Below are 27,905 nucleotides of genomic sequence, written 5' to 3'. Positions count from 1 at the left end.
GAACAAGCGTCAGGACGGGGCTGCGGGGGATCCTGGGAAATGTAGTGCGTTCCGCTCTCAGGCGCTGGGGGACCTGCCACACGCCGTGAAGCCACGCCCCCAATTTCCGGAAGTCACTGGTGATGTGCACTTCCGAACCTCCAGCCAGCGCAGGCACCTGTACTGTTCTTCAGACTCCTCCCCCTGATTAGGTCGTCAGAGGTTGATCACGTGATGTACAGTATGAGGATATAATCAGTGCTGCTGCAGATGTCCGGCTTCTTCAATTCAATTTTGGCTGGAGGCGGGAAGTGTCAGCGCCGCTGCGGAAGAAAGAGGAAGATGTCGGGGACTACCGGGCCGGGTAAGCAGCTCTCTTTCCAAGACAACGATGGTTTCCTCGGTAGACTTACGGAGGGGAGCCGTGGAAATCACACCGGCCCCTAGCCAGAGCTGGCGGCGAAGGAGACTGAGCGGTAAGCGGTGGATGGTGTCGGATGAGATGGGCCCAGACTTGGTTGGGGAAGGTGGCTACTGGGGACTAAGTAAAAACCGGACCCGGATAAGACACCGGAACGCCGGACCAGACATCAAACTCTACATTCCGGAGCTTATAGTGTCTGGTCCGAGGGGTGTCCCATCCGGGGGGTGTCTTGTCCGGGGGGATGCCTGTGATTGCTCACACCAGGGACATGGGGAAGGGGAGATTACAGCCTCCCCGTGTGGTCTGGAACGTTCCAGTTTTTATTACACCCCCGGACCATGCGGTGAGGCTGTATTCTCCCCCCTCTCCTCTCCCAGGTGACAGGTGCGAGAGCAGCCCCATCAGATGGAGCACCCCCGGACAGGACACCCCCGGACCGGATACTACAAGCTCAGGAATTCAGAGTTTGATGTCCAGTCCGGCATGCTGGTGTCTTATCCGATTCCGGATTTTACCCATACCCGGCTACTGTCACTGATTCCGGACTCTGTCCCACTCACCTGAGTGCAGGTGTACGTGTGCCGCTGCCCGGGTGGGTAGTGTGAGGCTGAGCGCGGCTCCTTCCCGTGTGTTGCTGAGAGCAGCGCTGCATGTCACATTCACTCCGTAATTTATGGTCTATCCGCGTGTGTCCTGTTCTCTCCTGGTATATCCCAGTGGACCCGCATCATGCGGGACTATGTAAAAACCGGACCGGACTACACTCCGGACCGCCGGACAGGACATCACAATCTGCAGTCCGGAGCTTGTAGGGTCCGGTCGGGGGGTGTCCTGTCCGGGGGGTGTCCTGTCCGGGGAAGCTATCACCAGGGACATGGGGAAGGGGTGATTACAGCCTCCCTGTGTGGTCCGGACCGTCCGGTTTTTGCTACATGCCCGGACCATGCAGGGAGGCTTTATTCTCCCCCTACTCCTCTCCCTGGTGACAGGTGTGACAGGCAGCCCCCCCGGACAGGACACCCCCCGGACCGGAGGCTACAAGCTCCAAAATGCAGAGTTTGATGTCTGGTCCGGCGTTCCAGGGGTTTTGTCCTGGTCCGGTTTTCACCCATACCCAAACTGAAGGGGATCTAGACGGGATGCGGTCATCTATTAGAATGAACTTAGGTCTACAGTCATTAAGTCGACCCCACTAGGTCGACTGGCAGGAAGGTCGACCTGACTTGAGGTCGACATGGGCCAAGGTCGACATGACTTAAGGTCGAATTTGCATAAAGGTCGACATGAGGAAGGTCGACTGGTCATAAGGTCGACATGGGTTTTTCACTGTTTTTTGAGCCGACATGTGCCGACAGGCGGTATTTCATGCCCTACCATCCACTAGGGCGTGGTGGGAGAATAAAATAGTGTCCGAAGCATTGCGAGCGTCCGATTCTCATTGCCAACTGTGTCCATGTTGACTGTGTCGACATTCGGATCAAAAACCAGTGAAAAACCCATGTCGACCTTATGACCAGTCGACCTTCCTTATGTCGACCTTTATGCAAATTCGACCTTAAGTCACGTCGACCTTGGCCCATGTCGACCTTAAGTCAGGTCGACCTTCCTGCCAGTCGACCTAGTGGGGTCGACCTAATGACTGTAGACCTAAGTTCATTCTGACAGATGTCCCGATTCCATCTAGACACTACCGTTATTACTGCAAGCCTTCTAACATGCTGCTTTCAGACCGCAAAACCTGCTTTAGACCTCTCTCCCCTCTCGCGACCCCCCCCCCCCCAATAAATTAATCAGCTTTGCGGGAGGACCCGCGGGCAGCGTCCCCCCCGTGAGCCTGTGGGCAGGACAGGAGCCGGCTATCTACAGAACTCCGTCTGTCGGGGGGGGGGGGGGGGGGGGCGAGGGGGGAGAGAGGCTGCCCGGGGGTCCTACCGCAAAACAGCACGGTATGGACAGTGTAAGTTATATCTGTGGCGGGGTCCCTGCAGCGTATGGGAACTAGTAGCTGCAGGGACCCCGCCACTGATATAACATACACTGTAGGGACCCCCAGCACGATTATTCCCCTCCCTGCACTGCCCAGGGGGGGGGTTCCCGTTTCAGATCCGTTTTGACCCCAAAAAAAACGGTTCTGAAACTGGTAGGACTCTGCTTTTTTACCATTTCCAAAAACCGTTTTTTTGGAAACAGTAAAATCACTTTGCACCTTTCAGACCGCACACATTACCATTTCAAAACGGTTAAAAAACGGCAAAATACCGGGTTTTTTGTGCGGTCTGAAAGGGGGCATAACACAGCTGCTGCAGCCGGGCGCACTGTATTGAATAAACTACAATTCCCACAGCCCTTGCTCGGTGCGAGAACTTAAAGTTGTAGTTTACTTTCAGTTTCTTAATTGCACTGTGATGCGCCTGCCCAAGTCAGGTTAAGAGGAGCACAGTGGGAAAGTTACATCAGCCCAGCATGTGTATCCGTATGTACAATCCGAAATGGGTGCAGGGCTACACAGCACTGGTGTACAGTCAGTGCACTGCTAGCCGGCTAGCCGTATTGGTGACTCTTACAGATGACCGTCGTTGCAATAGATGGTGTTGAAATATGGTATGGATGACCATCGATAGCTTTACCTATCGATGGTCATCCATTTTGGTTCACTAACTGGCAAATACATTAATCCGGAAATGAAAAAGACCCTTGCATTAAATGGTACAAAGGTAATTTACCTTTCTAACTGTTTTCAGATGGGTACCATATCATCTTGTTTTGGCCATAACCACCCACCTCTGGCTAGATGCATCACTTGCACACAACTCTCCATTAATTTCTGTTGATATAATTCTCGAAAATAAAGATTCAGAACATAAGTAATTGATTGCTGAAAAAGAATTATATACTTTTGAATGGCATGTATATTCCTTTTCAACTGTGTGGAGAGCCCTCCATATATCTCCATTTTAATTCACAAGACCATTGTATTCTATACCTCGGTAGAGGAGGTCTCTTTATAGTTTGTACCGTATATACTCGAGTATAAATCGACCCGAATATAAGCCGAGGCACCTAATTTTACACCAAAAAGCTGCCAAAACGTATTGACTCAAGTGGGATCCTAACTCGAGTATAAGCCGAGGGGGGCTTTTTCAGCATAAAAAATGTTCTGAAAAAGTAGGCTTATACTCGAGTATATATGGTATATTTCTATCCATATAGTTAGAGGTTACTAAATTAAAATCTCCATTATTTATAAGGTTACATATCAAGAATAGTCTGAGTATTTCTAATACTTAAAAAAAAAAAAGTTATCTATAGATGTTTAGATATAGATATTCAGGGCCATCTCAACATCAGTGAGGGCCCCTGGGCAAAATAATTCACTGGGCCCTCACTGATGTTGAGACTGCCCTGTGCCCATAGGAAGAGGGCATAAGGGTATAGATGCCCACTGATTAACACATAAGCTGACATCACACAGTGTGCACCTCACAATGCCACCAGCAGACAGCAGCAGTACACAGCGGGCAGGTGCACAATGTATGGGCAGGAGGGGGGATTATAGCAGCACTGACACTGGTTACACCGATCTGAGTGTCAGCTACTGGGGCAAGCACACGATATGGGTGACACAGGGAGGGGAGTGATCTCCGGGGTCAGGCCGGACAATATTGGGGCACAGGGCATCATCAATAGCCGCCTCCTTCTTGTGGATAATGTCAGCACCAGCCACCCTTTCAACATGCAGTGGGATAGGGATGATCTATATACAATGTAGGGAGTGACGCTACTCACTACTGTGCGCCCGAGATGTGATACAGATGCCGGTGTCAGAGCTTCCTCCGCACCATTGTTAAAAAAGGCCCACATGTGCAGAATATACTGAGTGTGAGGAGACCGACCCCGCCCAGCGACTATTCATTCGCTGCTGCCCTGGTTCCCCGGAGCGCCTTCCTGCCCGACAGTCCCCCCATCACTTATCAGGGATGATCCAGGCAGCAGACGGCTTGTAGCACTAATTGCCGGCGGGCAGGAAGTGCTGCTGAATTTCAAAAGACTGAATTCTCTCAGCCAATCAGCATCCGGCCAGTCTTTTCAAATTCAGCAGTGCTTCCCGCCCCAATGGTGGGTAGCACTACAAGCTGTCTGCCACAGTGTCCTGGATCCCCATTGCCCACCACCGTGCTGTCTTTCCCATTGGGATGGGCCCCTGGGCAACTGCCCATTGTGCACAATGGGAAAAACTGTACTGTATATATTACTGGCATAGAAGTACCATTGGTGGGCAGTGATGCCAATAATATATGCATTGCTGGCCTGTGCCAGCAATGTATATATTACTGGCTAATTAATAATCAGTGGTGCCAGATATATATTAATTATGATTTACTCAATCTGTGCACCCTCAATCTGAGCAACTTGTTTGGATGTTTACCAGTTCTGGTAGAATGTTACGTAAAAGATTGAGTCTTTTAGACTCAGGTAGACCTATCAATCTCATGGTGTGTACACATGGTGAGATTCTCTTGCTATTTAACTTCAGATTCAATTGCTATGCAATCTTTGCTAACTGTATTATTTACATACAATTCATGCAATCTACATTCGATTTGCACTATAGTCATTGCTGCCCTTTCTATCTAGGTTTTGATTTGTGCTATCCCGGGAGTGCGCATCGGGGATCTCAAGGTAAAGAACCTGAGTGATCTGCAAGTGATTTTGACTATATAGCATTCTTCTAGACCTGTTATCAATCTCGTCCAATTTTAACCATATCAGTTGTGCTTTCTGCAATTTGTTTTTTAAAAGTGTAGTGTCCTGGAACATTTACTTTTTGTTCTGTCTCTTGGACACGGTAAGAAATCTGTTTTTATCTGGCCTTTTATTTCTTCAACGGCCTATTTCATGACCTCAGCCTTGGTCTGTAGTATTTATTTATTCATTAACCCTTTCTTATATAGAGCACATATTCCGCAGCGCTTTACAGAGAATATTTCAACATTCACATCAGTCCCTGCCCCAGTGGACCTTACAACCTATATTCCCTTGCACATGCACACACAGATATTCTAGGGTTAATTTTATTGGAAGCCAATTAACCCACCAGTATATTTTTGGATAGTGGGAGGAAACCGAGGTACCCTGAGGAAACCCACGCAAGCACGGGGAGAATATACAAATTCTACACAGTTAGGACCATGGTGGGTTTTGAACCCATGACCTCAGTGCTGTGAGGCAGTAATGCTAACCATTGCACCATCCGTGCTGCCCAGTAGGAACTCTATAGTTCATTTAATAGCTTGTATCATTGCTTCGTAGTCTTCACCTCCCCTATCCCACATTGAGGGGGGTAGTACACCCTCTTCCTGGCTTATACTATTACCAGAGGAGTCTGATTTCCTTGCTGGCTTGCTATAGGATTTGGAGTAGCGGTGGCCACATTTGTTGTCCAGCGTGTGCGTTCAGCATGGTCCCTCTGGACTTTTGATGGTATGGCTGGTGAGAAGAATTTCTCCATACAACAAATAAGCCCAATATGTTAGCAATATTACCAGCAAGTCTCTTAGCCTTTAAACTCAGTTTTCCGGGCATTAACCCCACCCCTGAAAAAACTGAGGAAAAGAAGAAAAAAAGGAGCAAGAAGGATCAGTCACGCTTCTGCATCCCCCCCCCCAAGTATAATCTGCCGCCTTGCTCAGCCTTAATGGAGCCAGATGCAGTTAGTTGGTGTGTGTGCCTGGCAGTGATTGGAAGTCCTACCTGCCAGTCACCTACAGTACAGGCAGTCCTATTGGCATGTGCTTCCTCCTTCTAGGACTGACAGTCTAGGCTGCGGTGTGCAGAGCTAGATTCCTGTAGGAAGCCGGACAGAGACCTAGCAGCCTTCTAAGAGCTTCAATGCAGAGCAGGAAATAAACTATAGGTCTGTGCAGTATAATGTAAGGGCTATTTCACACGCTCCTTCCGGCGAAATCCCGCACAACCAAAAGCCGTGCCGTGCACAGTAGTTGTTAATAGACACTATTGTGTCCATTCACATGGCCCGGTTGCAGCCGGATCCCACCTCTGAAAGGGACGGCTGCTGGGCTGTGGCCATCCCCACCATTCTAAACAGAGTGCGGCACCGCTTCCTGGCCGTTCGGGTTTTCGCCACCCGGCAGGAGCCGGTGTGTGTGAAATAGCGCTAACAAATGATATACAATTCTGATGTACATTCTGTAACTTGGTTCTCAGAGGAAGTGATGAGCTATCATGCAGTGTTTTCAACTGGGGGTTCCCCTGTACCCCTATGGGCCAGTCACGCTGTGTGTAGAGATACAGTAGATAGATATAGATACATTATCAGGTATGGAAAAAAGGATTAAGGTTTAGGAACATTCATTTCTTTATGGTACCTTCTATAATGTAGTATGTTCACTTACTGTAGGGTGTCTTGCATTTAAAATTGGTTGGTTTAAATTTTTTACAAACGTTACTTAAATGAATTGTTTCCTCTTCTCACCAGGGCAGCTACTCAATTGAATATTGAGGTCGTTGAGTACTTGAAAGAAAATGGTTTGCATCTATCCTTGGCAATGTTGCAAGAGAAGCCAATGTCTTTGAACAGAGAACATAACAAGCGGACAGCAGGATTCAGTGCTGCAGACTATTAAGTCCTTAAAGATGGTGGACAAGAATTTAATGGATTTCAATGCACAGGTAAATATATTTCTCATAACTACCTTCCATTCATATCGTAATCATCCCATTTCCAGGTTGCTTTAATTTAATAAGTTTACTTTTTAAAGGTATGGCATTGTGCAGGAAGCTATTTTGTAAGCATTTTCAGTCCTATGTCCAGCTAGGTTTTGCTTAATATCCAAAGGGTTGTATGGTTATTTTGATCATAAAACCAAAAGTATGACATCAAGCATTATGGTGTAATACTGTAAGCTGTCTCTCTGGCACTTTGGGTCCTGTTATCAGCTATTATGCAAATAGTTTCTAATTTTGGCTGTTATCAGCTATTATTTAATATGCAAATAGTTTCTAATTTTGGGTGTAATCTATTATCAGCATCGCTAATTCCATTGGTATAACGGCGTACTGTGTGATGCTTTGGCGTACGGCACCTACGACTTGGCATTATGCAGTTATGTGCTTTACTGATGATGTTGGTCCCAGATCCTGTTGCGTTTCCGTTGATCTCCTAATGGGTAACACCCAGCAATACAAACTATTTTCAGTGTCCCTAAAAAAACATCAATATGGCATCATGCAGTGCCGTAAGGTGCAGCATTGTGCTATGTTGTCCTAGTGGTTTCAGTCCTATGTCCAGCTAGGTTTTGCTTAAAATCTAAAGGGTTGCATGATTATTTTGATCATGGAACCAACATGTATTATGGTGTTATTCTTTAAGCTGCCTCCTTGGTGGTTTCAGTCCTATGTCCAGCTTGGTTTTTCAGAATATCCAAAGGGTTGTGTGATTTTTTTTTTTATCATGGAACCAAACGTATGACATCCTGTATTATGTTGTTATGCTTTAAGCTGCCTCCTTGGTGGTTTCAGTCCTATGTCCAGCTTGGTTTTACTTAATATCCAAGGGTTATATGAATATTTTGATCATAAAACCAAAAGTATGACATCATGCATTATGGTGTAATACTGTAAGCTGTCTCTGGCAGTTTGGGTCCTTTTATCAGCTTTTATTTAATATGCAAATAGTTTCTAATTTTGGGTGTAATCTATTATCAGCATCGCTAATTCCGTTGGTATAGCTGCATACTGTGTGATGCCTTGGCGTACGGCACCTACGACTTTGCATTATGCAGTTTTCTGCTTTACTGATGATGTTGGTCCCAGATCCTGTTGCGTTTCCGTTGATCTCCTAATGGATAACACCCAGCAATACAAACTATTTTCAGTGTGACTAAACCCATCAATATGGCATCATGCAGTGCCGTAAGGTGCAGCATTGTGCTGTATTGTCCTAGTGGTTTCAGTCCTATGTCCAGCTAGGTTTTGCTTAATATCCAAGGGGTTGTATGATTTTTTTGATCATGGAACCAAAAGTATGGCATCCTGTATTATGGTGTTATGCTTTAAGCTGCCTCCTTGGTGGTTTCAGTCCTATGTCCAGCTTGGTTTTTCTTAATATCCAACGGTTGTATGAATATTTTGGTCATAAAACCTAAAGTATGACCTCATGCATTATGGTGTAATACTGTAAGCTGTCTCTCTGGCAGTTTGGGTCCTTTTATCAGCTTTTATTTAATATGCAAATAGTTTCTAATTTTGGGTGTAATCTATTATCAGCATCGCTAATTCCGTTGGTATAGCTGCGTACTGTGTGATGCTTTGGCGTACGGCACCTACGACTTGGCATTATGCAGTTTTCTGCTTTACTGATGATGTTGGTTCCAGATCCTGTTGTGTTTCCGTTGATCTCCTAATGGATAACACCCAGCAATACAAACTATTTTCAGTGTCCCTAAAAACCTTCAATATGGCATCAAGCAGTGCAGCATTGTGCTGTATTGTCCTAGTGTTTTCAGTCCTATGTCCAGCTAGGTTTTGCTTAATATCCCAGGGAATGAGGCTGGTCTCCGTGGGCACGCTCTCCTGCACGCTCCACTACCCCAATCCATCAAGCACAGAAGCCGGAGAAACGATCGCTGTTTGCCGGGTGACGTCACCATACAGTCCAGACAAGCGGCTTATTTCTGCAAGCGGCTCCTGACAATCTTCTCCCTCGGCTCACCCCGGCAGTCTGTGTTAGAGGTAGGGAAAGTGCAGCCCTACGGACTTCGCTACATTAGCTTGAAAAGAGCTGTATACATTTTATTAACCCCATTATTTCCACAGGTGCTTTTCTCCTTCATACTTCATGGCAGCCATTACATTGGGTTCATCCCTCTCTCCTCTCCAATTAGACAGGTAGTTTTTTCCCCTTAGGATCCAGCCCCTTCCTCTATATAATCTGGCACCTCCCTTCAGACCGTAGTCTTTTTCCTGTCTCCTTCTGTCTGTGACAGGTAGTCAGTTAGAGTTTAGTTTGTTATTTTTGATATACCCGGTAGGCTGGTTGTGCGACCGGAGACCTGGGCGGGCAGGCTGGCGGTGCCTAAGCCTAAAATATGTCCGTGGGCCGGCGGCAAGGACATTATAGAACCCACAGCGTCCCTCCCTGCATACTGCATGTGTGTATCACCTGTCTGCCGGCTCCTGCGTGGTCCCAGCGTTCGGATGCAGGCTCCGGCTTCTTGCGCTGGTTAGCGCTGAGTCTCCCCGGCAGTCAGGACGGCGTCAGTGGCGAGCGCGTCACTTCCGACGGATGCACGCGGCGTGCGGGTCACGGCCGCGTGCGTTCCAGCTAGGCGGAAGTGCACGCCGGGTTGGCGCCAGCAGCAGAGAGGGGGACGCCGGCTGCTACTGCGGCAGCGTGTATTAAAAGGCGCCTGGCCGGTGTTACAGGCGCAAGGCTGGTCGGCTGCAGGAGCGCTTTTTTGGAAACAAGCCAGGTTATTGCCATGGAGGATGCCTCTCAGAAGGGGGTTACACCGCCGCCCAGGTAAGTCCTCTTAATGAGGACACGCTGTTTTAGCATGCCATATTGCAGTCAGGTAGTTAGTATCTTTCTTTCTTGTCTTGTAGTGTGCCTTCAGTGCCCAGAAAGAAAGTGGCTAAGACCAAGAATACTAAAATCTGTCCAGGATGTGATAGAGCCTTTGTGGGAGAGACAGTACTATGTTTAGAGTGTCTGACAAAAAAGGATGTTGGTATGAATATATCTGCCCAGTTAGCTGAAATGAGAGACTGGATGAAGAAAAACTTTATTTCCAAAGAAGAGTACGCAGGGAATAAGAGGTCCAGGTCCCAGACTAGCCTTGATAAAGATGATGGTGATGTGTCAGTGCATGATGATGCGGACAAGGAGGAGTCTGGGGGCTCATCAGCTGAGTCAGGCGAAGTTTTGGAGGACGAGCGTCTATTTAATGTGGAGTTGGTAGAAGCAGTGCTTAAAAATCTCTACAGGACACTTAACTATAAGCAGCCTGCAAAATCCGAGTTTGACGCATTGTTTGAGGATCGTTCTAAAAAAGGGAGATCTTTTCCGGTACATAAGGTTGTGAAGGATATCCTGGCTAAAGAGTGGCAGGGTGTCGACAAGAGAGTGGGGTCGACTAAGAGAATTCAAAAGATGTTTCCCATTGAGGATGAAGAGTTCATTAAGTGGTGTAATATACCTAAAGTCGACGCAGCAGTGTCAGAAGTGACGACTCGTACTACCATTCCTCTTGAGGATGGGGCGTCACTGAAAGACGCTATGGATAAAAAAATGGAGAGCGCTCTAAAGAGACTACATATCTCTGCCTCAGTCTCGTTAAAATCAGGTGTGGCTATGGCCTCCCTTTCTCGGGCACTCAGGATTTGGTGTTCGGCATTGCAGGAGGACATACAGGAAAAGGTTTCCCGTGATCAAATCAGTAAAAGTCTTACCCAGGTGCAGTTGGCAGTGGACTATATGTGTGAGGCTTCCCTAGATGGTCTTGATTTTGCAGCAAAATCCCTGACATCAGGGTTGGTGGCCCGTAGGGCCTTATGGCTTAAATCATGGGCAGCAGATTCCCATTCGAAGAACAAGCTAGCAACGTTGCCTTATGAGGGTGCTTTCCTTTTCGGCAGTCGTTTGGATCAGATGATTCAAAGAATGTCAGGCGGTAAATCAGTCAGATTACCACAGGACAGAAGAGGGAGATTTTTCTCATATTCATCCAGACAAGCGTATAGGCAAGCCAAGTCCTACAGGCCTGGTAGGTCTGCCCGGGACAGATATACGCAGGGGACGTCCAGAGCCTTTTTTTCGGCAATACGTCAAGAAAAGAGGCGAAAGTTCGGGAACCACACAGAAGCAGTGACGGTGGTCCCGTGGTGGAGCAAGCCCAGGTAGCAGGAAGGCTGTTGGGCTTTGCTCGCGTCTGGGAACAAACCGTCCGGGACAGATGGGTTCTGGAGGTAGTCAGGATTGGCTATCACCTAGAGTTCATGTCAAAGCCAAGAATGGCGAAATTTTGTGTTTCAGAGATCCCAGTTTCGAAGATAGAAAGGGAAGCTCTAAATTTAAGTTTAAAGGGACTCATCGCATCAGGAGCGGTGGTGAGGGTCCCGAAGGAAGAGGAAGGAACCGGGTTTTACTCTCGTCTCTTCATAGTCAGCAAGAGTTCTGGAGGTTACAGAACTATATTAGATTTAAGAAAATTAAACTTGCGCATAAAGAAAAGAAAGTTCCACATGGAGACTACAAAGTCAATCTTAATGGGGTTAAAAAGAAACGATTTTATGGTCTCCATCGACCTAAAAGACGCCTACTTCCATATTCCCATCTCCCCAGACGACAGGAAATATCTGAGATTCTGCGTAGGTCACGATCACTTCCAGTTCACCTGTTTGCCCTTCGGTCTCACCTCGTCACCAAGGGTCTTCACCAAGGTCCTGGTGGTCCTGATAGAAGAACTGAGGAAAAGGAAGGTCATGATATGGGCATATCTAGACGATCTGTTGATCGTGGCACCTTCAGAGGAAGAGGTGGTCACAGCAAGAGACTACACAATTCGGTTTCTCCAAAAACACGGGTGGCTGTTAAATTGGGAGAAGAGCTGTCTAGAACCAACGCAGAGTCTCCAGTTTCTGGGGGTATTGGTGGATACCGTGAGGTTTCAAGTATCCTTGTCCACAAAGAGGTGCGAGAAAATCCAGCAGCTAATCTCGAGAATCTACGAAGAAGATCGGGTGTCCCTCAGGTCAGCAATGAGTCTCTTAGGGATGATGGCATCCACGGTGGACATAATCCCATGGGCCAGATGGAGGATGAGACCTCTCCAGTGGTCCCTTCTAGGTTACTCGAGAAGACTGGTGCCACTAGAAAGGAGGATAAAGATCTCAGAGGCAGCCAAAGAGTCCCTAAGATGGTGGGAGGCCGATCAGCTGGTGCCAAGAAAATCTTCACTGGCAAGTCCCCGTTACAAAGTGATCACCACAGACGCCAGCGCTACAGGTTGGGGGGCTCATGGTCTGGGCAAGACATGTCAAGGTCAGTGGTCCCGGCACGAGGCAGAGTTCTCCTCAAATCACAGAGAGCTAAGGGCCGTGTGGAAGGCAATCGAATTCTTCAGCGAAGAAGTCCAAGGGGCGCACCTGCGCATTTTTTCGGACAACGCCACTACCGTCTCCTATGTCAACAGACAAGGAGGTACACGGAGTCACGGGCTCTTAGAAGAAGTGCGGAACATCATGTGCTGGTCCGAGGAAAATCTGTTGTCCATATCAGCGCTCCATGTGCTGGGGGAAGACAATCAGCTGGCAGACTATCTGAGCCGCACAAGCATGGTGCCTGGCGAGTGGGAACTGAAGGACTCAGTGTTTCAGGAAGTAGTAGAGCAATTCGGTCAACCAGAGGTGGACCTCATGGCGTCAGCAGTCAACAAGAAGTTGCCACAGTTCTACTCACGGTACCCGGCCTGGGGATCGAGCGGAGTGGACGCCCTATCACAGAGTTGGGAGTTTCACCTGGGGTATGTGTTCCCCCCAATTTCCCTCATTCACAGGACATTGTGGAAGATCAGAACGGAGGGGGTCCAAGTCATAGCTATCCTTCCCTACTGGCCCAGGAGGGCTTGGTTCCCCATGTTAGAGAGCATGGCGATTGCAGGTCCAGTATTTCTTCCGGTGACTCAGGATCTGCTCAGGCAGGGCCCAGTTTACTGCCTAGAGCCTCACAAATTGAATTTAGCGGCCTGGAAATTGAACGGCGGCAACTAAAAGACAAGAATTTATCCCCAGAAGTCATTGAAGTACTTCTCCAAGCGAGAAAGAAGGTGTCGTCAGAGATCTATTACAGAATATGGCGGGTGTTCGCAAATTGGTCCAAGGGCAAGTTTACCTTTCCTAAAGCAAATATTCCTCAAGTGTTACAGTTTCTTTGTGATGGTCTTAACAAAGGGCTGTCGGCTTCAACACTCAAGGTCCAGATTTCGGCGCTGAGTGCGCTGCTAGACAAGAAACTAGCAGAACATAGTTTAATTAAAAGGTTTTGTCAGGCTCTCAGGAAGATCCGGCCTAGAGTTAGGTCAATAATCCCCCAGTGGGATCTTAATTTGGTTTTGAATGGACTAATGGAGGCTCCGTTTGAGCCGTTGGACAGAGCAAAGTTAAAGTTTCTAACATGGAAGATGTTATTTTTAGTTGCAATAACTTCAGCAAAAAGAGTGGGAGAGATTCATGCTCTGTGCATTAAAGAACAGTATTTGAAGATTTTCCCGGATCGGGTAGTGCTAAGAACTAGGCCGGCTTTTCTACCCAAGGTGGTTTCCTCAGTTAATCTAAGTCAAGAAATAATTTTGCCTTGTTTTTTCCAAAATCCTCTGACGAAGAAAGAGGAAAAATTGCATACCCTAGATGTCTTGAGAGCTATCAAGATTTATCTACACAGGACGGCAGGGTTCAGGAAGTCAGAAGCGTTATTCGTGATTCCCCAGGGGGCAAAGAAAGGATTGGCTCCATCAAAGCAATCAATGTCAAGGTGGCTAAAGGAAGTAATTGCATTCACTTACAAGAAAGTGGGTCGTGAAGTTCCGGAAGGCATTAAGGCTCACTCAACAAGGGCAATGGCGGTTTCTTGGGCGAGAGAGGCCAAAGTTTCAGCTAAAGAAATTTGTCAAGCAGCCACCTGGTCTTCCTTGCATACCTTCTCTAAGCATTATGCATTGGATGTCGCGGGCTCAAGCTTTGGAAGTGAGGTCCTTAGACAAGTCTTGGCTTGAGGTATAGTATAACCCACCCTACTGCTTTGGTACATCCCAATGTAATGGCTGCCATGAAGTATGAAGGAGAAAGCAAGGATTATACTCACGATAATACCTTTTCTTCGGAATACTTCATGGCAGCCCAAAAGTTTGTTGGCCCTCCCTGTTTGTGTTTTTTCCCTAGGATCAGGACGGAGACAGTCAAAGACTACGGTCTGAAGGGAGGTGCCAGATTATATAGAGGAAGGGGCTGGATCCTAAGGGGAAAAAACTACCTGTCTAATTGGAGAGGAGAGAGGGATGAACCCAATGTAATGGCTGCCATGAAGTATTCCGAAGAAAAGGTATTATCGTGAGTATAATCCTTGCTTTCTCAATCTTTTCTTTTTTTTATCTATTTTCTTTATTAGCGCTCATATCTATATTAATATCCCAGGGGTTGTATGATTTTTTTTGATCCTTGAACCAAAAGTATGACATCATGCATTATGGTGTTAGGACTGAAACCACCAAGGAGGCAGCTTAAAGCATATGTCCAGCTCGGTTTTTCAGAATATCCAAAGGGTTGTATGATTATTTTTTTTTTGATCATGGAACCAAAAGTATGACATCATGCATTATGGTGTTATTCTTTAAGCTGCCTCCTCGGTGGTTTCAGTCCTATGTTTAGCTCGGTTTTTCAGAATATCCAAAGGGTTGTATGATTTTTTTGATCATGGAACCAAAAGTATGACATTCTGTATTATGGTGTTATGCTTTAAGCTGCTTCCTCTGTGGTTTCCGTCTTAAGTCCAGCTAGGTTTTGCTTAATATCCAAGGGTTGTATGATTATTTTGATCATAAAACCAAAAGTATGACATCATGCATTATGGTGTAATACTTCTTTCTGGCAGTTTGGGTCCTTTTATCAGCTTTTATTTAATATGCAAATAGTTTCTAATTTTGGGTGTAATCTATTATCAGCATCGCTAATTCCGTTGGTATAGCTGCATACTGTGTGATGCTTTGGCGTACGGCACCTGCGACTTAACATTATGCAGTTTTGTGCTTTACTGATGATGTTGGTCCCAGATCCTGTTGCGTTTCCGTTGATCTCCTAATGGATAACACCCAGCAATACAAACTATATTCAGTGTCCCTAAAAACCATCAATATGGCATCATGCAGTGCCGTAAGGTGCAGCATTGTGCTGTATTGTCCTAGTGGTTTCAGTCCTATGTCCAGCTAGGTTTTGCTTAATATCCAAGGGGTTGTATGATTTTTTTGATCATGGAACCAAAAGTATGGCATTATGGCAGTGGTTCCCAAACTGTGTGCCGTGGCTCCCTGGGGTGCCTCAGGACACTTGCAGGGGTGCCCTGGGTTGGTGATCCAGGACCAATTCAAATTATTAATGGCTAATTATTTATGAGCAAAACAAGTGCTGGTGGCTGCCAATTATAAAATGTGTATAAACAGAAGCAAATCCTGGCCTTTACCAAATAACTAACCCTAAGAATCACATATAAACCCAATCTAATAAATACAAATTTGGCCTAGGGGTGCCGTGAAAATGTTTTTGATACTCTAGGGTGCCGTGAATCAAAAAAGATTGGGAACCCCTGCATTATGGTGTTATGCTTTAAGCTGCCTCCTTGGTGGTTTCAGTCCTATGTCCAGCTTGGTTTTTCTTAATATCCAAGGGTTGTATGAATATTTTGATCATAAAACCAAAAGTATGACCTCATGCATTATGGTGTAATACTGTAAGCTGTCTCTCTGGCAGTTTGGGTCCTTTTATCAGCTTTTATTTAATATGCAAATAGTTTCTAATTTTGGGTGTAATCTATTATCAGCATCGCTAATTCCGTTGGTATAGCTGCGTACTGTGTGATGCTTTGGCGTACGACACCTACGACTTGGCATTATGCAGTTTTCTGCTTTACTGATGATGTTGGTCCCAGATCCTGTTGCGTTTCCGTTGATCTCCTAATGGATAACACCCAGCAATACAAACTATTTTCAGTGTCCCTAAAAACCATCAATATGGCATCATGCAGTGCCGTAAGGTGAAGCATTGTGCTGTTTTGTCCTAGTGGTTTCAGTCCTATGTCCAGCTAGGTTTTGCTTAACCCCTTCCCGACATTTGACGTACATTTACGTCATGGTCGGGATGTACTTCCCGACACATGACGTAAATGTACGTCATGACTTTAAAATGCCACCGCGTCTCGAGACGAGGTGGCAGAGGGACAATGTCTGCTGTCCCTGACAGCAGACATCTTCCCTCATTGCCCAGGGGGGGCAGCGATGCCCCCCGTCACAGGCGATCGCTGCGATTGGCTGTTCAAACGTGAACAGCCAAAAGCAGCGTTTACTGTGTGATGTGTAAAATTTAGACTCTGCTGCCCCCTAGTGTCCAAAAAAATTAAAGGAGGTTGAAATAATGATGTAATAATAAAGTTTAGATATGGTCTATGTTAGTTATTAACTATTTTGAGTGGTATGATTATTTGTCTCACAAGCAGAAAATTTTACATTTTGCAAATAGCAAAATTTTCCATTTTTTTGTGACATTTTGGTATTTTTCTCAAAAAAAAAAACTATCGACCAAAATTTACCACTAATTTAAAGTACAATGTGTCACGAGAAAACAATCTCAAAATCACTGGGATAAGTAAAAGCAAAAAAAAGTTATCCCCACTTAAGTGATACATGTCAGATTTGAAAAAAAAGGGCTCTGTCAGGAAGGCAAAAACTGGCTGCGTCGGTGAGGGGTTAATATCCAAAGGGTTGTATTTTTTTTTTTTTTTGATCATGGAACCAAAAGTATGACATCATGTATTATGGTGTTATTCCTTAAGCTGCCTCCTTGGCGGTTTCAGTCCTATGTCCAGCTTGGTTTTTCGGAATATCCAAAGGGTTGTATGATTTTTTTGATCATGGAACCACAAAAGTATGACATCATGCATTATGGTGTTATTCTTTAAGCTGCCTCCTTGGCGGTTTCAGTCCTATGTCCAGCTAGGTTTTGCTTAAAATCCAAATCGTTGTATGAATATTTTGATCATGGAACCAACATGTATTATGGTGTTATTCTTTAAGCTGCCTCCTTGGTGGTTTCAGTCCTATGTCCAGCTCGGTTTTTCTTTATATCCAAGGGTTGTATGATTATTTTTATCCGAGGGTTGTATGATTATTTTGATCATAAAACCAAAAGTATGACATCATGCATTATGGTGTAATACTGTAAGCAGCCTTTCTGGCAGTTTGGTTCTTTTATCAGCTTTTACTTAATATGCAAATAGTTTCTAATTTTGGGTGTAATCTATTTTCAGTAATCTATTTTCAGAACAGGGGATCTTCCCCAACAGCAATAATGAGGGGATCTTCCCCGACAGCATTGATGAGGGGATCTTCCCCGGCAGAACGAGCCAGACTTAAAAAGTAGTCGGGGTCGTTCTGCCGAGGTTGGCCAGAAAGATGAGATCCTGGCTGATTGTTGCGGCCACGCCCCCTTCTCATATCGTTGCAGACAGGGCATTGAATTACTCATGCAAATTCTCTGTCAAGCAGACAGAGAACGGGACAGTGTCACGGCTGTCAGGCCAGCTCGACAGCCGTGACCCAACATTGAATACCCCCCTTAGTTTCACTGCTTTAGAATCTTAATTGTTTCTTTTGTTTCCTTTCTAAAAGTATGTGGTGTGCTGTATTGTTTCCCTGTGAAGTATGGTGCTCTCCTGTTGTCCTTTAGACATGGTGGTTTGCCAATCGAGATTTTTAGTACTAGTAAACTCTCTAAACCTTAACTCTTCTCTCCTCTTCTCAGTACAGCAGCTACTATATTGAATATATTACGTTTTTGGATACCTGAAAGAAAATGTCTTTATCCACTGGCAAAGTTCCAAGAGGATGGCAATGTCTACCAACCCTGAAGATATTATAGATGGCTTTGTGGTGGATATTAAACGGGCATCGGGGTACATTGCTGCAGACTCTGAAGTGAAGCTGATGGAAGAGATATTTATGGACTTCAATACACAGGTAAATATCCTTTCTACATTTTGCGTATTTATATTAACTTTTTCTCTGTAATTGATCCTTTTTTTTTTTCATATGCTGTCATTTAAATCCCTAATATTTTGAAATTCTGGGTTAAACCAGATTTCTCCCTCCCCACAACCATCAGTAGAGCATTATGTTGTGTCGTATGGTGCCGTGCGACATTGCAGTATGCTGTATGGTTCCCATTCCTAACGTTCCACCTCATTTTCATCTATCTTTAATTGAATCCCTAATCATTTGAAATTCTGGGTTAAACCAGGTTTCCGCCTCCCCACAACCATCAGTAGAGCATTATGTTTTGCTGTATGATCCCATTCCTAACGCTCCACCTCATTTTCATCTATCCTTTATTAAAATCCCTAATCATTTGAAATTCTGGGTTAAACCAGATTTCTGCCTCCCCACGACCATCAGTAGAGCATTATGTTTTGCTGCATGATCCCATTCCTAACGTTGCACCTCATTTTCATCTATCCTTTATTTAAACCCTACTATTTTGAAATTCTGGGTTAAACCAGGTTTCCGCCTCACCACAACTATCAGTAGAGCATTATGTTTTGCTGTATGGTCCTGTTCCTAAGTTTCACCTCATTTGCATCTACCCTTTATTTAATTCACTAATATTTTGAAATTCTGGGTTAAACCAGATTTCCACCTCCCCACAACCATCAGTAGAGAATTATGTTTTGCTGTATGATCCCATTCCTAACGTTCTGACTCATTTTCATCTATCCTTTATTTAACACCCTAATATTTTGAAGTTCTCAGTTAAACCAGAATTCTGCCACCCCACAACAATCAGTAGAGCATTATGCTGTGCCCCTCTTCACGGTCCCTATCCTAACATTTTATTCTTAGCAGCAGCTTGCTTTAATTTAAAATCCTAATACTTTTAAATTTCATTGTGCATTGTGGTGCCTACCTGAAGTTTCTACTCCCATATCCAGCTTGCTTTTACTTAAAATATCCTATCCTAATAAAGCATTCCCAATCTTTCTAATGGTCCAAGTTTTCAGCGGACCCAGTTTTGAATGTTGCCTTACATAATGCGTAGACTTCCTGTAGAGTTGTGCCATTTATTTACAATTTGTAGTTTTACAATTGTTTTGAGATTGAATGTTTCTTTTCCACTTCTCACAGCTACGCTATTGCATATTATTATATTGGGTTACCTGAAAGAAAATTGAGCGCTTCATCCATTGGAAATGTTGCAAAGGGAAGCCGATGCCTTCTAACACAGTGTTGCCTAATGAGTCCCTGAAGCTGCCAGACAATAAGTTATGGGTTACACAGGTAAATATATCCTGTATTAAGTTCACATAACTAGCTTTTCATATTAAATATCCTGCTTGTATGTACTTAATATGCAAAGGTTTCTATGACTATTAAGATCATAAAACCAGAAGTATGGCATCCTGCTTTTTGATGCTATGCTCTTAGCTACCTTACTGACAGTTTCAGTCCTATGTCTAGCTTATTTGTACTTAATATACAAAGTTTTCTATGACTATTACAGTATGGCATCATGATATGTGGTGATGTGCTGTAAGCTACCTTTCTAGAGTTTGCAGTATTGTAATGTAGGAGGTTCCATTTCTTGGTCTTCAAGATTAAAACCACTGTTCAGTTCTGTATGTTGACATCCTTTAAGGGGTTTTCCAATTTTACATGCAATTTTATGGGTACTTGTGTATTATTATGGTGCCCACAAAGCAATTTGCATAGTGGGCTATTTTGCGTAGGAAAATCGCATTGCATGAACCGTTTTAAGGGCTATGCGATTTTCCTATGTAATTTATTCACTGCGGTCTCAGACCCGGGGAATCGCACCGCACCTCCTGCAAAATCGCATTGCATGCGATTTTATAGGGTGTGCGATGCCATTACATTAGCGAATTCCTACGGTGCCGTACGTAGGAAACTTGGGCGCCATGATAATACACAAGTACCATTTTATGGTTAGATTTTATTATTGTTAGCTCTTCTTACTTACTACTCTTGTATATTTTAGGGTTTTGGGTGCATGAAAGAAAATTGTTTGCTTCATCTATTGGCAATGCTGCAAGAGAGCCAACTTTTTAAATCTCTATGGATGTCATGGTGGTGGACATTACAAGTGTGTTTAAGGATTCAGAGCTGCAGATGATTAATTTTCTGATGCTGTACAAAAAGTTTACTGCAATGCACAGGTAAATATAGCACATTTCACATAACATCTTCCTTTCATATCGTAATCTGTCCCATTTACAGCTTGGTTTCTTTTCAAATCTTGTTTGTATTTCAGAATGTAATCTCTCAAACTATGGTTGGTTGGTTCCACATCCAGCTTACTTTTCTGTAATATCCGGATAGTTTAATGTGCTTAGCCAATTTTCACCATCCCTTCAGCAATCAGTAGGCAATCATGCTGTGCTTTTTGGTGCCATGCGCCATGGCATTATGCTGTCTGATTATTTTCTAGACCATTTCACTGCTTGCCTCCCTTTAAAATCCTAATTTTTTCTTTATTTTTCTCTAAAAGTAATGCGTTTCCCTGTGTAGTGTGGTGCTCTCCTTTTGTCCTTTATAAATTGTGGTGTGCCAATCTATTAAGATTTTCTCTAAACCATATAAAACTTTCCTCTTCTCACTAGAGCAGCTACTCTCTTAAATATTTTACTTTTTTGGGGTACTTGAAAGAAAATGGCTTACTTTATCCACTGGCAAAGTTGCAAGAGGATGGCAATTTCTACACACACTGAAGATATTATAGATGGCTTTGTGGTGGACATTACAAATAGGCATTGGGTACATTGCTGCAGACTATTGAGTCTATGAAGCTAATGAAAGATGTTTATGGACTTGAAAACACCAGTAAATATGCTTTCTACAGTTTACGTATCTAGATTCTGTTTTTCCCCATAATTGTACCTTTTTTTTTTTCATTTGCTTTTATTTAAAACCTTAATTTGAAATTCTGGGGTAAACCAGATTTCTGTCTCCCCATAACAATCAGAGCATTATGTTATGCTGTATGATTCCATAGAAAAACAGTGGCGAGATCTGCTCAATCAAACTAGTAATGCCCCCCAGGTGCTGCAAGGGAGGGGGATTTAACCCCCAGCACACCAAAGGACATTAGTAATAAGATTTGAAAAACCAACATAATAGAGGTCTCAGATCTTAGTTACATATATTTTGCAAAGGTATGATTCCATACCTGAATGAAAGAAAATAATTGTCTTGGTGTGGTAAATAAAAGAACAATCACAATAAAATGTAGCACTTAATGCGTTTTTTTTTAAACTGCAAAATATATTAATGCACATGAATGCGACTAAGTGAATTTCATGCATATTAAAACTGAACGTTCAGCGTAATCCTTTGTACCATAATAATCCCCTTTTAAGGTGTCTTTTAGATACTGCCTGTGTAGTTGTTTCTAAGACTGTAATGGTACGACTCTTTTGCTTTGTACTCACGGTGAGATTTCCCAGGATGCACAGCTCCTCTTCCCTATAACCCTGCTTCCATGCTCCTCAGTATTTTGTTAGTGCCAGCAGGAAGCTGGAGCACCATTTATTCAGCAGGGATTGCCTGATGCAATCCCAAAGAAGCTTTGGTACTTATGTATTATGTTAAATGCACCCAATTTTTTCAGACCCCTACTATCCAACTATGCATGGAGTTGATTTTATATAGTGTGGCGAGCGCAGCGAGCCACCGTGCCCGAAGCGTGGTGAGCGCAGCGAGCCCCGCGAGGGGATGCGGTCTCATAAGAAAAACGGGAGTCCAGATATTACATAAGTACCGAAGCTTTTTTACTATTTTTACACAGAACTTCTTGTTTCATTACAGCATTAACGCTGCTGGGCTGCCTGCGCTATCAGTCTTACTGAATACAGCGCAGCAGCTCAATCACCCCTGCCAGCACAAACTCCCCCACGACCCTAGTCAAGGGGTACTTCAGCAGAGGAGGAGACCGGCGGACACCAGAAACCTCAGACAGCATGGCTGGGGACACGGGCAGGTAAGCCTCTCTGAGCGCTCAAATTGCGGTCATGCTGGGAGGCGGGCCGCTGCATCTGTGGTTGACACTGCTGCTTGTGGCAGGGACTCCAATAGACCATCGGGGCGCAGGCTGGATGTATACATCCATTTTTATTGGGGCTCACTAGCACATGTGGGGGAAGTCCAGTACAAGGGAGGCGGGGCCAGCCTGCAGCACCTCTCCTAGCTTTGGGCGCCAATCTCCTGCAGTTTTTTACGGCCCTGAAAGCTGCTTTCCCTGCTCACTCAGAGACAGGAAACTATCTTCAGCAACGCAGCTCAGTGTCTCCTGCACTTGCGAGTAGTGTCTCCCCTGTGAAACCATCCACAGCTGTAATGCTTTTACAGGCACTCACATACCACTAGTTTCCATAGAAGCGGTTGATTGTGGTACATTGGCAAATATTTGCCTCAGCTAAAATACTTTAAACGGTATTGTGTTTTACTAAGTGCTAGTTTGTATTTCTTTCTGTACCTGGTTATAGCTGTCCCTTTTCTGGGTTTAATGTGTCAACATTACACATGGTCAAGTGGGCACAATTTCACTCCCGTCCTCTGCAATGTTTAATTCTTCGGAATTGGGACCGACAACCTCAGCACATATGGACCACGTTCATGATGCTGACTCCAGAAGTTCGAATGACTCTCCAGTGGTGGCTACAGATATCTCACCTGAACCAAGGATGTCCATTTTGGTTCACAGATTGGATTCTCCTCCTTACCGACGCCAGCCTATGAGCCCGGGGAGCGGTAGAAGAATCCTGGTCTTTGCAAGGCATATGGTCCAGTTCAGAAGCACACCTGTCCATCAATGTTCTGGAGCTTCAAGCAGTGTAAAACGCTCTCATTCGATTACGGGATCTCCTCCAAGGCAGACCTGTACATGTCAGGTCAGACAATGCCACAGCAGTGGCATACATAAAGCATCAGGGGGGCACCTGCAGTGCACCGAGAGGCTGAACACTTGTAAAGCGCAATGGAATCTGCTACGCTTTATAAGAAACTATAAATAAATAACAGTATCTACTGTCATTGTCGGCGGTGTTAATCCCAGGAATTGCAAATTGGGAAGCAGACTTCATAAGTCTGCATGACGTACATCTGGTGGAGTGGTCACTCCACCCAGAAGTCTTTTTTCCCCCTGATGAGCCATTGGGGCCTCCCAGATATGGATCTCTTGTAGTCCATCCCAACAACACAACTTCAGTGTACGTGTTGTGGTCCAGGGATCCTCAAGCCAGCCTTACGGATGCGCTGTCAATCCCATGGATGTTTAATCTTTCATATGTCTTTCCTCCCATATCTATGATATGCAGGAAATTCAAACAGGAAGGCCCCTGAGGAAGACTGTGAATATCAGTTGAAACGGCTGTTGGGCCGTGTCTGTATACCATCTCATGCCTTAAATAAATATACATTGGACTTCTACAAGTGTGTGCCGGTTCTTCCCAAAACCTTCTGCAAGGAGGGTGAGTGCTTCTGTATCTTTACATTACAGGACTGTGCACCACAAAACGTGAGTTCTTTTATCGGCGAAATCCCGACAATTGGTAAAGGGGAGAGGAGGAGAGCACACTGAGTATTTGGGTCCCAAACACTCAGTGTGCTCTCCTCCTCTCCCATTTCCCAATTGTATGCATTTTGATCTGTATTAGCTTAAAATTTTTCGAGTCGGAGCGGTACGCCAGTCCTCACTGTACCGCTCAGTCAGAGGCGCGACTTGCGTGACGTCCGCAGCGCCCACATTTGACTCCTAGCAGACGGAGGTCTACGGCGCTGACCTACACATGCCGGAGCTTCCTTGCAGGGTGGACGAGAGACCTTCATTGACGCGGCTCTCCCTCATATTTGCGGCGCGCAGTGCTGGTGTAGAGGTGGCAGATCTCACTAGACACGCACCGTCTGAGGGGTGACCCGCGGGGCACTACATTGCCTGCTAAACTGTTAATTGAAGCACTTTGATCGGTGACAATAATATTACAGGGAAGTATAGGCCCTGATTACTTTCACCAGCAGATCAGTCTATGCTCCCACACCGGCATTTATTATTGGACGACTAAAGGAAAACAAGCCTCTATTGTGAAATTAATGATGAGATATGCACAATAAATAATTGAAAGTGTTGCTAATACCAAGAATCTAACTAATCCTAAGGAGGATTTTGAGTTGGATCACACTGAGTGAGGATTTTTATCCTTTTTAAACAAACACACTGTCTGTGTCTTTATGTATCACTGTCTGTCTATATTTCACAACAATCTTTTAAAACATATCCAACAAAAGTTACTTTTTACTCCTTTGATAATCTGTGCACCACACAGAGACATACTTTTTCCTCTTTCTCCAAAATTGTCAAACCTGTGTCCAGTGGTAGCACACCCTCCCTATTCACGGTTAATTAACCAATGTATAAACATACTGAGGGTAAACTAAAGAATAGTGTGTGTGTATATATATATATATATGTGTGTGTGTGTGTGTGTGTGTGTGTGTGTGTGTGTGTGTGTGTGTGTGTATGTATATATGTATATGTTGTATGTGTATATATATAATATATATATATATCTATATATATATATATATATATATTGTATTTATGTATATATCTATATATTGTGTATATATATTGTATCTATATGTGTATCTATATGTATATATATTATATAGATATATATAGATATATATAGATATATATACACTAATCTTTATTAGATTAATTTTTTTAATTAGTCTTAAGGCGCCCATAGACGGTCCGTTCCCGGACCGTCCGTTTAGTACTATGCGATGCGCGCTCCCGCGCATCACATAGTACGTTACAAAAAGTATATGCTGCACATACTTTTTGTACTAGCTATACATCGCATCGGATGGCATTGCATGCACTAGGCATCCGATGCGATGCATGCTAATTAAGACCCGAACGGATCCGTTTAACGGGCCGTGTATGGGTACCTTTATTGTGGTCACATTCTCTCATGCACCCTGTTTTAACCCATAATGCATAGCTTATGTTAACCAGTTCCCTAGATGATTAGTGACAGGTGTGTTGGTAACTGCTCACCTATAAAAGGACAGTCTGCTGTGACCTTTAGATCAGATAGCATGCCTGGATTCAAACATTGATGTGATAGCTATGTGTATTGTAGCCATATTGAGCGATAGTGCTAGGACCTGCAGAAAGGTGGGGTCCCGTGACGGGGGCTGCAGGCTTAAATGCATTGATCAATTCATGAACCAAATCTCCACTATTTATTATCAGTTAATTTAGTGTGTGAAGAGCCCCTACAATATATATAGATATATAGATATATATGTATATAGATATATGTATATAGATATATGTGTGTGTATGTATATAAAATAGATGTATAGATATTTTCTTTCTCACAGCAGGCAGATGTACCAACATTTCAAGACCCAACGGTCTCTTTAATCAAACTGTTCCCAAACTGTGCTCCTTGATAAAGAGACCGATGGCTCTTGAAATGTTGGTACATCTGCCTGCTATGCGAAAAATCTGCTGCTTAGTGAGCTTGTGGGAGTCATGCATATATTCATAGGTTAGTGAGTTTTTATCCATCACGACAATGCACCAGCTCCCTCATCTGGAATTGTTGCGGCCAATTTGCATATATTGCGCTATGAATTATATCCGCCGTATTCGCCCGACTTGGCTCCATGCAACTTCTTTCTTACACGCATGTAAGCCTGCTCAAAGCAAAAGCTTTGAAAGCTAGCTTCCTCTGTGAGAGATGTAAGTTCACTCACTGCCAAGAGATGGCAGTTTTTCAGAGATAGAGATGTATTTTTTAAAAATTTTTAGGATTTTTATTTTTACTCCTGTTCCCAAAGGCACCCCAAAATGAAACTATGAAACTTATACCAAAGAAATTGTATTTAACTGTATAACACATTATGTACAAAACGATTAACAGTGCGCTTTTTAGATTACATTTGAAGGTCACATGATTAGTTTGACAGTAAAAAAGGTCAACATGGGGTCTTTAACTGTTTTTTGAGCCGAGGTGCCGACAGGCGGTATTTCATGCCCCACCATCCACTAGGGCGTGGTGGGAGAATAAAATAGTGAAAAAACCTATGTCGACCGAGACACTGTCGAACTAATGACCTGTTGAACCTTTTCCCATGTCGACCTAATGGTATCCACCTAATGACTGTCGACCATCATGCTGTAGACCAGGCATGTCCAACGTTGGCCCTCCAGATGTTTTGAAACTACACATCACAGCATGCTTTGCAATAGTTTTAGCATTGTCTAATAGCAAAACTGTGGCAAAGCATGCTGGGATGTGTAGTTTCATAACATCTGGAGGGCCAACGTTGGACATGCCTGCTGTAGACTAAATGATCCCAACCCATCTAGCTTCATTACAGATTTAATTGTAAATTATAAATACCAGATAGTTTGAAATATAATACTGTATGTCCTATTTTCTTTCCAGCGACTCTTGAAATTCCTGTACCTAGCAGCCTTATGGCTTGTGACTGGAATGATTGATTTATGGACCAACTAACAAGCAATCACTTTACCTGAGCAAAGAGAGATGGTGTGCCATGGGAGAAAAGTTCTTGAAGATGGAAGTCTAAAAATAAAAAAAATTGTATTTGCTTTTGTTGTGTCTATTATAACAAAACCAAAAATACACTGCTTAATTTTAAGCACATGTTCCACCCCAGGTTTCTTACATTGCCTTTTACTGGCATTCAGCTAAATATTTTATGCAAGCAGTATCTAAGTGTTTTAACAGTTTACATAAAACGATTGTTTATTTTTATTATTTTTTCTTTTTGTGTACACTTTTGTGGTAATTTTTTCATGTTTTGGTTAAACACAGTTGCTCAACCCAGAATAACATGGTTTGAATTAGGGTAGTGATTCAATGTGGAAAATAAATTTTAATTATGAAAAAGTTACACTATATTTTGCCTCTTTATGACTAGTCTTAAGGCCTGTCCGACAGACGGTCAAAAGTTTTATGCTTATACAATTCTTGTTCCACCTAAACTTCCCAACCACACTGCTGCAGCAGGTACAGAAGATCTTAAAAACCGGCGATGAGTAAGTAAAAAAGTGAAAAAATAACGAACTATGGATTGATATCACATGGATTTGACAATATCTACAGCAGTCATTTTCAACCGGTGTGCCGCGGCACACTAGTGTGCTGCGGCCAGGAGTCAGGTGTGCCGCCTGGCCGCGGGTCACGGCGGCTCACCAAATCAAAATCATGGGTGGCACTGGCGCCCGCTGGCATTCCTGGTGGCTGGCCGCACAGTCACCCATATTTTCTGGCCGGCTTGTGATGTGACGCGCTGGCGTCATACCGCGATCTGCCCTCTCTCTCCTCCGCCCTACGCTGTACTCCTCCTGAGTCAATACAGCGCAGGGAGAGGGAGCGCGGTGTGATGCCAGCGCGTCATGCGGTCTCTCTTCGGGTCCCCCCTCCTCACCTCCCATCAGTGACTTACTTTTAACTTGCTTATAAAGATCCCGCAAGAAGCCGCAGCACTGTTTTTATTCCCCCATGTGAAGTGTACAGACTCTGTCTTCAGCATGAAAGCCGGGACCACAGCTACAGTAGCCGTCGGGGAGTCAGCCTGCATTTGAGTTATGTCACAGCGGAACAACAAAG

The 27,905-nt window shown here is 44.3% G+C and overlaps 1 protein-coding gene across 6 annotated transcripts; it reads left to right on the top strand.

Moving 5' to 3' along the window:
• Window positions 1-65: 65 nt before the first annotated feature.
• LOC146035589 (uncharacterized) lies at window positions 66-27,208 on the top strand. Of its 6 annotated transcripts, none has more exons than XR_014460684.1 (8): window positions 66-455; window positions 6,900-7,093; window positions 8,964-9,154; window positions 17,987-18,201; window positions 19,363-19,515; window positions 20,234-20,411; window positions 20,856-21,075; window positions 22,060-23,811. XR_014460684.1 is itself a non-coding variant. In XM_083159126.1 (8 exons), the coding sequence occupies exons 6-8, from the start codon at window positions 20,311-20,313 to the stop codon at window positions 26,784-26,786; spliced, it is 345 nt and encodes a 114-aa protein (XP_083015252.1). In that variant the 5' UTR covers window positions 80-455; window positions 6,900-7,093; window positions 8,964-9,154; window positions 17,987-18,201; window positions 19,363-19,515; window positions 20,234-20,310; the 3' UTR covers window positions 26,787-27,208. The 6 variants fall into 6 exon arrangements, 1 of the variants encoding a protein (XP_083015252.1); XM_083159126.1 differs by lacking the exon at window positions 20,856-21,075 and adding an exon at window positions 26,715-27,208 and having other exon boundaries at window positions 80-455; window positions 22,060-22,231; XR_014460680.1 differs by lacking the exons at window positions 20,856-21,075; window positions 22,060-23,811 and adding an exon at window positions 26,715-27,202 and having other exon boundaries at window positions 93-455.
• Window positions 27,209-27,905: the final 697 nt, after the last annotated feature.

This window comes from Crinia signifera, chromosome 9 (assembly GCF_055691185.1).
Source record: "Crinia signifera chromosome 9, ASM5569118v1, whole genome shotgun sequence".
In the NCBI taxonomy this organism is placed as follows: domain Eukaryota; kingdom Metazoa; phylum Chordata; class Amphibia; order Anura; family Myobatrachidae; genus Crinia; species Crinia signifera.
This window is presented reverse-complemented; position numbering and strand designations above follow the sequence as displayed.

Bases quoted from the DNA above. Each gene is read 5' to 3' on its own strand.
- LOC146035589 (XM_083159126.1), top strand. From the start codon at position 20,311: ATGGATGTCATGGTGGTGGACATTACAAGTGTGTTTAAGGATTCAGAG. The intron at 20,412-22,059 runs GTAAATATAGCA...GTTTCATTACAG, and splicing joins AAGTTTACTGCAATGCACAG to CATTAACGCTGCTGGGCTGC. The intron at 22,232-26,714 runs GTAAGCCTCTCT...TTTTCTTTCCAG, and splicing joins ATGGCTGGGGACACGGGCAG to CGACTCTTGAAATTCCTGTA.